Source organism: Onychomys torridus, chromosome 4, assembly GCF_903995425.1.
Source record: "Onychomys torridus chromosome 4, mOncTor1.1, whole genome shotgun sequence".
Lineage (NCBI taxonomy): Eukaryota > Metazoa > Chordata > Mammalia > Rodentia > Cricetidae > Onychomys > Onychomys torridus.
In genome coordinates this window covers 51,883,499-51,897,528 of record NC_050446.1, presented here as the reverse complement: position 1 = coordinate 51,897,528, position 14,030 = coordinate 51,883,499, and the positions used below count along the sequence as shown (strand labels likewise).

Sequence of the window (14,030 nt, the reverse complement as noted above, 5' to 3'; positions counted from 1 at the left end):
GCTGGAGAGATGGTTCAATAGTTAAGAGCACATACTGTGCTTGCAGAGGACCCACATTCAGATCCCAGTACTATGTTGGGCAGCACACACTCACCTGTAACTCCAGCTCCAAGGAATCCAATGACCTCTTTTGGCCTCCAAAGGCACCTGCACTCACATGCATATACCACCACAGACACACATAATTAAAAATAAAAATAAATCTTGTGGTGATATTTTGATTGTGCTGAAATGTGATTTTATTTGTATGTTAATAAAGTTTGCCTGGAGATCAGAGGTCACATAGCGAAGTCACATAATGAGCCATAAGCAGAGTCAGGCAGTGGTAGCACACGCCCTTAATCCAATCACAGGGCAAGCAGAGTCTCTGTGAGTTCAAGGACACACTAGGGAACAACCAAGCATGGTGGCTCACACCTTTAATCCCAGTCCCAACCATAGAGACCTGGAGGTCTGTACAGACAGGTAGTGACGAGGAAGTCATGTGGCTGGGCTTAGAGCCAATGAGAAGGCAGAACAGGAAGTTAATAAAAACACAAGTTAGACAGGAAGAAACTCTCTCTGGGGAAGAGACGTCAGCAAGGTGGTAAGATAAGGTAGCCATGGCTCTTTGCTAGTTCTCTGACCTCTCTGGCTATTACCTCTGTATTTGGCTCTGTGTTTCTTACTTAATAAGACTGTTTAGAAATTCATCTACAAAATCTTTTTTAAAAAATTCTCCCAGCACCTCAACAGTTTGAGAAATCAGTTCATACCAGAAAATGGCTCATGTTTTTATTAAAAGGGAGAAATGTGGATTCATATTGTCATTTTCATAAACCTAAAATACAGGTAGGTGGCATTATGTAGCATAGTAGTAAAGCAATTTAGAACTTAAAGCAAGAACGTGCATATACAAAGATTAAAGACTAACAGATTCATAAGGACTCAATAAGGGTTCTGCAGAACTTGCAATGTGCCTCAGTATAGAGTGCTTGCCTAACATGCACAAAGATCTAGGCTCAATCACTAGTACCCTATAAACCAGGTGCTATGGCACATGCCTATAATCTCAGCACTCAGGAAGTGAGAGTAGCAGAATCAGAAGTTCAAAGTCATCATTGGCTACCTAGCAAGTTCAAGACCAGCCCAGATAACATGAGATCCTATCTAAAAAAAAAAAAAAAAAAAAAAAAAAGATTTTTGTGACTCTTTCTTGGTTACAAGTTATCTTAAGTCGTTAGGAAGAAGAAACCTATTAATTGGTATCAGAACCTTTGTTGCTTGTGGTATGTGAATACATAAACTGCACATAGCATTCATTTCAGAAAGTGCATTTAGCAAGTCTACAATCAATTTTCTTGTTCACTTGTTATAATACACACATAAAAACAATGTCCTAGAGACACAAATGACACTTAAAAAGAGATTACATCCTTTCTATCTCTTTCATTCATTTAGCTCAGCTAAGGTGATACTGAGAACTATGCAGAAAAAGATATTTGGGCTGGGGATTTAGCTCAGAGGTAGAGCGCTTAAAGGCCCTGGACCATCTTACGCTATTTACTCAAGTAAGTATTTGTGGACATATGTGCATTAAAACATACTTTGGTGATATATTGTAATTCCAAGACTCCAAAAAAAATTATTAAAGCTAATTAATTGAACAAACAAGCTATTAAATGCCTAAAACATATAAATTAATAAGAAAAAGATGAATATAAAATTGTCATTGTACTTTAGAATCTAATTTTACTGAATGGGTAACATGGAAGGGAAGGAAATAAGAGGGGATAGCAACCATTTACAGCACAGTAAGTGAAAACAGGTGGTGTAAAGAAAAAGTTAAGGCCTCAAGTCATGTAGATGCTCCCAATTTTACAATTTATCAACTGAGTAACCTTGGCCAAGTTGCTTAACCTTTTCTGACCTCATTATCTTACTGTAAAAGGGGAAATAGTAAATGTCTTCTAAGATTGTTGAAAGACTAAAATTAGATGAGTTATATTAAGAATCCTAGTTCCCAGCACATGGGAGGCTCAGACAGGAATCCCTAGAGCATGCTGGCTATCCAGACTAGCCATTACTCATGAGGTTTGGGTTAGACTGAAAGAAGCTCTGACTCCGTGAACAAGGTGAACAGCAACCAGTGAAGACAACAGGAATCTAGACCAACCACACACACACACACACACACACACACACACACACACACACACACAGAGCTGATCTTTATTTGATCATTATTCAAAAAGAAAAACAAATAGACTCCAACTGATTAATTCAATTCATCTAACATAACTCAAATCTTACCACATCTTTTTCTACAAGCAGACCAATAAAGTCAATTATCTATGGTACAAAGATCATCTAAAACACTAAATTGAAATATAAATATCTATCTTTAATCGGTAGTCTATGATTTCTTTACACAAATACACAGCAAGATGGAGAAATATTTTAGGGGAGTACAGTGATTTAATTTTAGGTGTCAACTTGTACATATCAAGGACTATTCAGAGAACTATCAAGGTGCTATCTGTGGGTATGTCTGTGAGGATGTTTACAGAAGAGACTGGTAAAGAAGTGCTTCCCCTAATCAGCTAAGGAGCACTGTGAGTGGTGCCGTCCCTGAGCAGGTGGTCCTGGCTGTATCAGAAAGCTGGTTGAGTAAGCCATGAGGAACAAGCCTGTTGAGAGGCAGGCCAACCACTCAAGGCTTTTTCAGAGGCCCTGATGAAAGGACAAACAGAACTTTAGCTGTGTCCTTGCCCAGGGGCAGATTTGGTAAGGGCTGGTCTCAGGCTAGAGCCATGGCCTAGAACAGTGGTTCTCAACTTTCCTAATGCTGCAACTTTTTAATATAGTTCCTCAAATTGTGGTGACCCGCCCAACCATAAAATTATTTTCACTACTACTTCATAACTGTATTTTTGCTACTGCTATGAATTGTAATGTAAATATCTGATATGCAGGATATCTGATATGTGAACCCTGTGAAAGGGTCATTTAACCCCCCAAAGGGGTCACGACCCACTGGTTGAGAACCACTGGCCTAGAAAGAGTTAGGGTTTCAGTTCTTGGGAATCTGGTTTTCCCCACTGAAGGGTGTGGTTATCAGTTGTGTCTGAAGTATCCTGTGTTCTCTTGGTCAACATTGTTTGATTTAGCTTTCTGCTGACTTTGGTCCACTTCTCCCCTACAAACAGCATATAAGATACTATACTTTTGATAAACTTGCATAAGCCACCAGTTTATGCAAGACCTCCTGGACCCAGCTTTCTTTATCTTCTCAGCCCTGGTCCTCCCATGAACACCTGCCCATTAGAGACCCTTATTCCCATGGGTTCAGGTCACAAGCCAGTAAGCAGCGTTCCTCCAGGGCCTCTCCATCAGTCCCTGTCTTCTTCCTAGCTTGACTTCTTCCCTTGACTTCCCCGACGATGGGCCACAAAGTTTAAGAGGAAATAAACATTCCCCCTACCACCAAAAAGAAATAAATAATGCACAAGAGAAGAAGATCGTGCTCCCTTCCTCCCTCTTCCTTCTCTTGCTTGCTTCCTTTCCTCCCTGAGCAGAGTCCTCGTTCCTACCCAGGACACCAGAACTACAATCTTTGGACTCTTGAGACTTAACATCAGTCATTCCCTGGGTTCTCTCAGGCCTTCAGTCTTAGACTGAAGTATCAGCTTCCCTGATTCTGAGAACTTCAGATCTGGATTGAGCCCACTTAACAGCATCCTATCTCCAGGTTATAGACAGCCTTTATGGAACATCTCATCCTCCATAATCAAATAAGCCAATTCCTCAAATAAATCCCCTCACATGTTTATGTCTATACTTATGCCCTATTGACTTTCCTCCACTGTAGAACCCTAATACAGAGGAAAATATATAAAGAATAATTCGTAATTCCAACTTAAGAACAAAAAATCAATTCCCAGTTAAATAGTTAACATATAACTAGTTCTCATTACTAGCCAAATCAGTGTCTTAAACTGATAAACAGTAATGGTAAAAACAATGAAGAGATAACAATCCTTTAAATGTATAAAACAGGCAAGTGAGAAACATCACTTACAGTTCAAGATGTCCATAAGCTTTTGTTTGCCTGGTTTTTGTTTTTGTGGTACTGAGGACTGAAACCAGGGCCTCAGCGTGCCAGGAAAGCATGCTAGGCAAATATTTTACTGGGCTATGTTCCCATTCCCAAAACATTTTCATTTACCATAAAGACTGATGAGCAAAGGAAACTAACAAATGGCCAGTAACGATGGCCTCTTAATGCTCAACAGATGATAAAATTTACTTACATAAAGTTCTAGTCAATGCTTAGGCTGACCAGATAATGAAATGTATGTGAAAAGAAATTCTATTATAACTATATATATCGGATATCTTTTTATTAATTCAAAGGCAGACTAAGTTAAAGAAATTTCTGTGGTTTAGAAAAGTTCTTAGTGATAAAAATATGCAATTAGCACAAAAACACACAGTGAAATGAATTTTATGGCTTCTATTTTGCTAACACAGTTACAGTTAATGGAAATTGTCATGACAAAATGATTGTTTTTATGAAAAGAACCTTCATTACTAGCCCATCAAATTTCATTTTTATTACTGATGTAAAAAAGTTCAAAACCATGATTCATTTATAGACTATACAAAACTAAGAAAAGAGTTCAAGAATAGAGGGTCATTTACAAAGCAATAAAAAATTAAAGCATGCATTTTTCTTACTGGCAAGACGAATACTTCTCCTCCACATGTAAATGAGTTTAGCTAAATTTACTGAATATTATAATTTCTGTCTTTAAAAAAAATGAAAAGTCTGAATTTTCAACATCTTATCTATTTGATTATCTTCAGTCTATCTAATAACTACTTCTCAAGATATTTTTTAAATGTTTGAAAAATGTTAAGAGATTTGATGATGTTTTCTTTCAATTTCCACTCAAATATGGAAAGCTTAAGCTAATATTAATAACTCAAAAGCCTCCACAGAGATAATACTGACATATTTTACAGGGTACCCATCACCAAAATCTTTTAAGCTAAATCATTAAAAATCATGGAGCTGTGGGTATTGCTGAGTGGCAGAGTATTTGTCTAACATACTCAAAGCACTGCGTTCCATCTCACACACATCTCAAAGAGAGGAGATGTTATTTAAGAGTATCAAATTGTAAGAACTTACAAGAAAATTAAAATTCACATTATAGCTCAATTGTGGACTATTTCAGTAAACATGTCTTTCAAAGAATCTTAGCAACATATTAAAGATTTCAAAGGGAGCAAAGCATTGCCTTTAACAATCTGGTTTGCAATAAATTCATGAATACAGTAAAACCAAATAATAGGTCATCCTCCTGTCAATCAACTATACATTGCCTCTCATCTGAAGTATAACCTTATCTGTCTATTTGGTGTCACCACCTGCCCCTTCAATATCAACTTCACATCACCAACATGATAAGTTCCATAATATAATACTATCCATATGACTGATAATGGAAAAAAAAAAAAAAAAAAGATTAACTGAAATGCGACGGCCAGTTCAATAATTTCTCAGTAATTCTTTAATGCCTTTCTCAATACTAGGAAATCCTCAGAACACCACGTTAAAAACAACTAAGAAAATATTTTATCTTTAAGAGCAAAAGAATTGAATTATTGTCCTCTGCACATTTTTTAAAATTAATGCATTTCTTCAATTATCTGTTGTAGTTTTCATCATTAAATACTTTAAGAGTCAATATGCCCCTGTGAACGCACTACTGCCCCTTCACACCAAAAAAAAAAAAAAACAAGCAAACAAAAAACCACCCTACTTTTTTGGTGGTGCTGAACACCTTGAATGTGAAAATGCTCTTCCCATTTTAAAAAATGTATCTCCCCACCTCCAAAAAAAAAAAAAAAAAAAAAACCACAAACAAATGCAAGCACCACCGAAAAATCATATATACCTTCAATGGCTTTGGCACATATCAATGTGACCAAACAGACTTGCCAAATTCCCTGTCTACTCTCCAGCTAATATGAATGGCCAGACTACTGCACACTAAGTGGTAGGAATACCAAAAGACAACAGCCATCATGAGGCCCACAAAACACCTTCACCTGGAATTCAACTGATACAATGAAAATTCATAATCCTATCATTTTTTAAAAAAGAGACTATAATGGTAGTCTGGCTTAAAAACTTAAAAGCCCTTTAAAAGAGGGACTAAGTCTTGCCTGAGATCACACATTCCAAAAAGCACTGGTCCCAAAATGCTTTCTCTTCTTCCTAGATCCCCTGTTCCTGACTGTCAATTTGCTTGGTCAGCCACACAATAGGAGAAGAGCTGGTTTGGGTACTCCTGTGTAGACACAGCTCCTACTGCCGCCATCTTTCATGTATACTGACTGATACAATAACCTAAAGCCCCTAGCACTCAGGAGACGGAGGCAGGTACAGCTTTACCAGACCGAGGCCAGCCTGGTCTACATAGTAAGATCCAGGTCAACCTGGCAAGGCTACATAGTGAGACCCTGCCTCACAAAAACAAAACTAAACTAAACTAAAAACCCATCAGAATATGATTTCACAATGGCCAAGTGTTAGTGGTACCACGCCTTTAATTCTAGAACATGGGAGGCAGAGGCAGGCAGAACTCTGAGTTCAAGGCCAGCCTGGTCTACAAAGAGAGCTGCAGGATAGCCAGAGCTACACAGAGAAACCCTGTATTGAAAAACAAAAATCAAAAAACAAAAAATTATGATCTCACAATTACGGTTTCTTTACTATAATGAAATACTACATAGCTATTCAAATATGACAGCATATAATTTCATCATAGACATGAGAGGAGATCCATTATATATGACAAAAGAAATGTACCCTCTATATTATCTATGTCTGTATTTTAATTTAGGGGAAATAAATGATAAATTTGCTCACTAAAGGTCTGAATATGAGACAGGATTTTAAAGTCTTAATTCTGGTAGTAGTGATTTTCACTTTATTCCTTATAGTTCTCTGGATTACTTTCATTCTCTATAATGACCATGTATCATTACTATTATTATTGTATTTTTAAAAATCCCATTCAACAAGGAAAAATGCGGGAGGCACTTACACATTCCAATGGTGTTCAGTCTTGAGAAGAAACAGGAGTTGGTTAAGTGGACACTTCAAGCAGACAACAGCATGTGCTAAAGATGGACATTACAAACAGTTTAGAAAGGCTGGAGGTGGAGGGAAGAGTGACAGAGATGAAGCTAGAGAAAGGCTTGGATTTAGGTGTAGAGAGGGTTTTAAGACAGCCCTACTGACACTGGGAAAACCAAGGAAGGTGTTGAAACAAGAGAAGTTGCACTAATATTTTAAGAAAATAAAACTTAACAAGACAGCAATCCCACTGAGAATTGCAATATACAGATCATTTTAGGAGTCAAGAGAGATTGGAAGCCCAAAAAATAGCTAATTCACAGACTAATACAATAAGCTAATTAAGAATTAGCAAAACCTTGAAAAAAAGTTAAGAGTTGTGGAGAGAAAAAGCCACACTAAGGAATAAGAATGGGAAACTGTGAGCAAGAGCGGTACACTGTAGTCAAAGACAAAAGGGGTCAGTTGAACCGTCTGTGCAAGTGAAAGAAAGCTTCTCTAGTAGTAAGCTTTCCGACACTCTAACAAAATACATGAACTAATCAGCTTACAAAAAACAAAGGTTCATTTTGCCTCAGTTCAGGAGGTTTTGATTCACTGTAGAGCAGACCCACTGCTTTGGACCTGTGGGGAAGCAGGCACATCACAACAAAGCTGTTCACTTCAAGGTGAGGACACACAGCAAAAGTGACCAAGGTCTCACAATCCTCACCTCTTAGTTTCTACCAGTCCCCAATGCCACAGAGAGGATCAAAACTTTAGAAAACATGAGTCTTTGGGGAACACTCCAGATCCACACTACAGCAGCCTACAAAAACATGTCCTTTACAGATCAGTCTCTCAGGGAAGGCACTGCAGAAATGTCACAGACAGATACCAGATGTCTTAAATGTTTCTAAAAGAAATATCAAAAAGTGTGCTAGCTCACATTCACTGAAGTATAACCAAACTATCATTTATATTAAAACTTTAAAAAGTTCTCAGTTAAAAAAATTTTATAATTATTTATTGTTATAACAGAACTTTGTAAATATAGATCTACTCCACAGGTTACCCTCTTCCAAGAATGCTAAATTAACCAGAAACAGAACACTGCAGATAGTTGTTGGGTCTGAGTTACATTTATAAATCACTTACAGGTCAAGGTCAAAGTCAGATTATTTTCTTTTCAGTTCTCGACTAAGTATAATCTTTTAACTTAAAAATTTATAATCACTTAAATTACAGAAGTCAAGTTGGCTCACTATAGTAATTCAAACAATTCAGAAACACAAGCCTCCACCCTCTAGCAACACTTTATACTTTCTTGAAACTCCTAAGGAGAATTTGTGAATCCTTCTAAAAAGTTTTTCTTTGCTTATGCAAACATATGTGTTTATACAGAATATATATCATGTTGTAACTTTTTACTTAATATATTAATTCTAGCCTGCAAGCTAATATACATAGCATTTCTTCAGTTTTAGTATCTGTAAACATACAAGTATATCCACTACTTTTTATAAATTTTTTCTTTCTTTTTCCTCTACTAAAGACAGGATCTCTCTATACAGTCTGGATTAGCCTGGAACTGGCAATCCTCCTGCCTCTGCCTTCCAATTGCTACTATTACAAGTGTTTATCACCATGTCAAAAATAAATTTGCCTTCAGAAATGACAAAATGACAAATGTGATGTTTTTAACATAGGTACATACTGTGTAAAGATTAAATCACGCTACTTAACATGTCCATCATCAACTTTCTTGTGATAACATTAGAAATCTATTCTTTTGGCTATTTTGAAATATACATTTGTGCTGGTTGGTTTCTGTCAAGTTTTCGAAAGAGGGCAACTCAATTGAAAAAATTCTTCCATCAGACTGGCCTGTGGCCAAGACTGTGGGGAATTTCCTTTATTAATGACTGATGCCTGAGGCCCGTTCACTGTGGGCTTGTGCCACCCCTGGGGAGGTGGTGCTGGGTTGGCTGTATAAAGAAACGGGTTGAGAAAGCTACTGACAGCAGTGGTCTTCCTCCAGGTCTCCACTTGAGCTCCTGCCTGCCTTCCCTTCCTGAGGGACTGTCAGCTGTCACCTGAAATACCCCTTCCTTCCCAAGCTGTTCTGTCATGGCCTCTACCACAGCGTTAGAAACCTAAGGAAGACACTGTTCCTATCAACTGTGGTCACCATGGAGGAACACAAACCACGAGTCTAAATGAAACGTGGCCTCTGATCAACATCACTCCCTTGCACCTCTCTCCTCCCTAACCACCACCCACTGCCCTAGCCGCTGGCAATCACCTGTCCACTCTGTTTCTGTAAAATGAACTTTGCTCAGATTTGACACAAAAGTGAGGTCTATTCCTAGCCGGTGTCGCTTAATCTAAGGTCCACTAGTTCTACCCATGCCATCGTGAGTGAAAGAACTGCCTTCGTGTTAAGGCTGTAGAGTATTCATTCTGTCTATATGCCCATCCTTTTGACCCACTCATCTGCTGACAGACACTGGTCTGTTTCCACAGCTCTCTGACAACTCACTTATTTGAGGCACTGAAATGAAATTGAGATTGGTGTATCAAAATCTGACAAACATCTGGAGCATTCTTATTTTTTGCTATCAGAAATAATGCTACACTAAAGATTACTGTATAGTTCTTGTAAGAATTGGTCCTCAAATTTCTAATCAGATAAATCTACATACAGATGATTTCTGGGTTAAAGTATAACATTTTAGTAAATATTACTGTGCTTGACTCCTAAAGGGAGCCCAACTTACAGACCCACTAAGTAATGTTTCTCTATTCTCTGTGCCCCTGCTGATACTAGAGTGCATATTCACTTCTGCCTACCTAAGTAGAGAATGTATCAGTTATTCATGGAGTATAGCTTTCCCATCACTGTCTACTATACTTCTCCTTTCATAAAATACCATTTAGATTCTTTGCCTTTCTTTTGGATAGTTTTCTTTTTTAATTGGTTTCCTTACTAATATGTAATAACTAATATTATGGTGGGTTTTTCCCTGTTGTTAATGTTTGTTTTGCTTGAAACATGTTCCTAGAAAGCCCAGGCTAGCTAGTCTGAAGCCTGCAATCCTCCTGTCTCAGCCTCCCAAGTGTTTGTGATTACAGACGAGTCACCACACCCAGCTATTCACCGTGTCTTTTATCATCAAAAGCTTTCAATATTTTTATACAACCAACTCTGCCAATATTCTCCATTATGGAGTATATATTCTGTGTTTTGCCTAGGAACTTCGTCTGCTATCCAGTATTATTAAAATAATATCCTGCATTTGTCTTTGATATTGTCTTCTAATTATTTTATTATAAATTAGTTTGCGTTACATTGAAATCTTTAATATATCTAAAATTTACTCATGCAATATTTTGACTGAGCTGTTCCAATACTATTTATTGAATTATCTATCTTTAAATGCTTCCTCCTACTATAACAGATTACTACAAAGAGCTAAGGCAAGGTACAGAAATAACCATCACTTGAAATCTCAGTATTACTCACTCAAGTAATGGGCATTTATGGAGAACCAACTGACAGGTACTAGGCTACAATGGAGAACAAAACAAGCATCCCTGCTTTCATGAAGCTTACAATCTCTCTAGTTTTTCCCTTCTCACATAAAATACCTTAAAGGAAAAAGGAAATCTATGTTCACACAAATTCAATACAGTTGGCAAAGTGAAAATACATTACGCTTTTCCTTTTCAAAACCCCGCTTTATCTCAAATGTCCCTGTTTACTCTAGAGACTATCTCCTTATCGTCCTCATGTGGAAAACACTGCAGGAGTTAACGTTCATTCCATTAACCTAAACCCTTCACTTTCTCTACCACTGTCACTTCCACCAAAATTTAAAAAAAAAAAAAAACTCAATAAGAAAAAACACATAATTATAAATCTATTTACAAGTCCAGTTCGACCGTCAAGTCAAAGGTGTTTACTTTCTTTAAACTTCACGCAAACTGAGAACAGCGCCAGGAATCCTGCGGATTTTGCAAATGGCTGGGAGAAGAACTTCGGTGGCCCGCCGTCGACAGGTAAAGAAGGGAAGCAGGTTGGTGACGGCCACCTTCCGCCCGAGAGCCCACCGCCCCAGAGCCTGCCCCACACCCCCAGAGGCCCGGGGTGGGGTGGGGGGCCGGTGACCACGCCCCCACCCGGTCCCAGCCCCGGGCCTGCCCCACACACCCAAACCGCCGAGAAGCGGAACGAAGCGCCGCGGGAGGCGTGCGGGCAGGACGACCTTGGCCTGACGTCCTCGGTTTCCTCATCCGGAAAGTGAGGCCAGGCCTACGTGGCCGCCTCCACCCGGGCTGTAGGCTCCGGACCCTCGCCCCACGGCTTCCGGGAAACTCCGGCCTGCTCCCCACCCCCCCCCCCGCCCCGCGCGGCTCCCCGCCGCGGCCCCGCGCCGCCCCCGCCCCGTCCGCGCCCACGAGGACTACCTGCGATCTGGGAGACGAACGCTTCCGCCACCAGAGACATGTCGGCTGCGAGGCCCTGAGCGCGCGCCTGCGCTCCGCGGCCCTCGGCGCCCTCCCGCGCGACCCCGGCGGCACCCCTGCAGCTAACGAGCCTGGCCCGGCCGACGCTCAGACAGACACACGCAGGCGACACCTCGGCAGCCGAGGCCGGGCAGCAAGGTTACCGCCAGGCCGGCCGGGGACTTCCGGCGTCGCTGACAGCGCGCGCCGGCGCTTCCGGCTGCTCCGCCCCGCGCGTTCCGGCCCCGCGTGAGCCGTTGAAGATCAGGCTCTGTGTGTGTGATGTCTCTAGGTGCATAGCTAACGCACGTGTATCGGTGCCTTTGAATGTTTTTGCATCCCTTCAGCAAACCTACCAAGATGGAAACAAGCTTAAAGAAGTTAAAGTGCCTGGTACTGCTGAGGCCCAGAAACTCTGAATTCCCTCTGCAGGATTTGAGGTCCACGGACAGATACTAGTGTCAATTATTTATTCAAATGCTCTAGCCAGAAGGCGGTTTGAACAGCTCGTGAGCTGAAACATAGTTTGGCTTTCAACTCCATGCACCCAAAATGAAGCTTGGAGAATAAAACACTTCCGTTTCTTGTTTCTGAGTGGAAAGGGACGCAGTGAAGGAAGGGCACTAGATCCCCTCAATCTTTCCTCTTAGCCTAATCTTTTTTTTTTTTTTTAATTATAGGTTACAATTGGAGAAAAATCAGAAATATTATTGAATTAGAAACATGAAGTTACACTTGTAATAGACTTCAGAGATCATCTGGTGAGCCAAAGCCTCCTTTTGATGCTGAGAAAAATGTCTCAGAGAGAGGCAAGAAGCCTGGGGGTTGGGGGAGGTGTTAGTTTTCTCCTTCTACTATGTGGATTCTAGGAATCCAATGCAAGTTATCAGACTTCTCCCTTCTACCATTTGTGAGTTCCAGGGAGCCAATTCAAGTCATCAGGCTTGGCGGGCTAGCCCAGGCATACACGTACATCAGCTTGTGTAGGCCAGTGGTCAATGACTAAGTTCCTCTTGAATCGCTCTCCACATTATTTTCTTTTTCTTTTTCATCCAGGGTCTCTCACTGAGAATCAGGGATTAAGCTGACCAACAGTATGCCGAAAAGTCAGGACTGAGCAGGTAGCTCACTGGTAAAGCTCTTCCCTAGCTTGAGACTGTACTTTCCCATCTTCAGCCCCACCACACACACCCACAAAAAACATCACATAACTTACGAAGTTTGTACATCGAAAAGCTGCTGTTCTATGAATTACTGTCCATGACATCGGGAAAGATATGCCTCCTTTCTTTATGCCCATGAATCTCTGACCCTCCGTTACAATTTATTGTTCATATTTCTGCTTCCTTAACTGATACTTAAGTAGTATATGGCTTTCTTAAAAGTGCCATACAGATTACCACACAACGACAGATGCAGTTATTCTCTAGTTCTGGAAGCTTGAAGTGTGACGTGAAAGTGTAGGCAAGACTCTCCTTGTTCTCAAGGACATAGAAAGAAGCATCCTTCTGGACTCTTCATCACTTCTAGGATTGCCGGTGCTCCTTGGCATTCCGTGACCTTAGGCACGTCACTTCAGCCCCTGCTTCCATCATCATGTGGCAGAGTCCCTGTGTGTCACTTGGTCCAAAATTCCCTCTTCTGATGAAGGCACCAGTCATTGGATTGAGGCTCATTCTATTAAATAATGACCTCTTGTTAATTCCATCTACAAAGAGCTGACTTCCAGATAAGGTCACATCTATAGATGCCAGAGGCTGGGATGTAGATGTCTTCTCAGAGGATGTAAAATGGTAGAAAGTTTTGAAGACTAAACCATAGCAATATTTGTAGCCCCCACAGCAAATAAGAAGTTTGTGAAAACAAATTTAAACTTACCCATTAATTTAAATAGACACAATGTACTTCGAAAAGCATCTTTTCTCTGGCTGAAATGAGGGGAGTTATGAGAAGCTCATAGAAATACAAAGAAGACAGTAGGTTGTTCTTGTTTGTGCTGAAGAAGAAACACTAATAGTGGAGAATGTGGTGCCCAGTTCTCTCCCCATCCTTTCCTTGCTATTGACCCAGAGAAATGAGCTCTTCCGGTATCTTCCTGCCAATTCAGTTTTCCATTCTTGTCCTCTGCACAGGGAATAGTATGTGTAACCTTGGAAAGTGAAGGTCTACTACCAGTTCAAGTTGCGCTGGCCTCTTCTGTTTGTTGCCTTTCTAGCTACAGATACTAGGAACAGATCCTGACTATTTTGGGTGGATTTAGTGTTCTGTTTCATAACCTGAGGCAAAGTCCTTAGATGACAGTCCTGGCAACTGGACTATGAAACCAGTAAGCAAATGTAAGGGGTAGAGGTGAACCCCCAAATGGAAAAGAATGCTAGAGCCAAAGACTGGGAATATATGTGGGAACAAC

General features: G+C 40.2%; 1 protein-coding gene across 2 annotated transcripts in view; it reads right to left on the bottom strand.

Moving 5' to 3' along the window:
• The window catches only part of Mtx2 (metaxin 2), a 52,260-nt gene extending 40,427 nt beyond the window's left edge, over nt 1-11,833 (bottom strand). Inside the window, exons 1-2 of one of the 2 annotated variants that reach the window (XM_036185370.1) lie at nt 11,582-11,643; nt 7,101-7,176 (exon numbers count right to left, since the gene is read on the bottom strand). In XM_036185370.1, the coding sequence (XP_036041263.1) occupies nt 7,101-7,104 (4 nt within the window). In that variant the 5' untranslated portion in view covers nt 7,105-7,176; nt 11,582-11,643. Of the gene's footprint in view, nt 1-7,100; nt 7,177-11,581 lie in introns of both variants that reach the window. The other variant, XM_036185369.1, reaches the window with a different exon arrangement.
• Between the last annotated feature and the right edge of the window lie 2,197 nt (nt 11,834-14,030).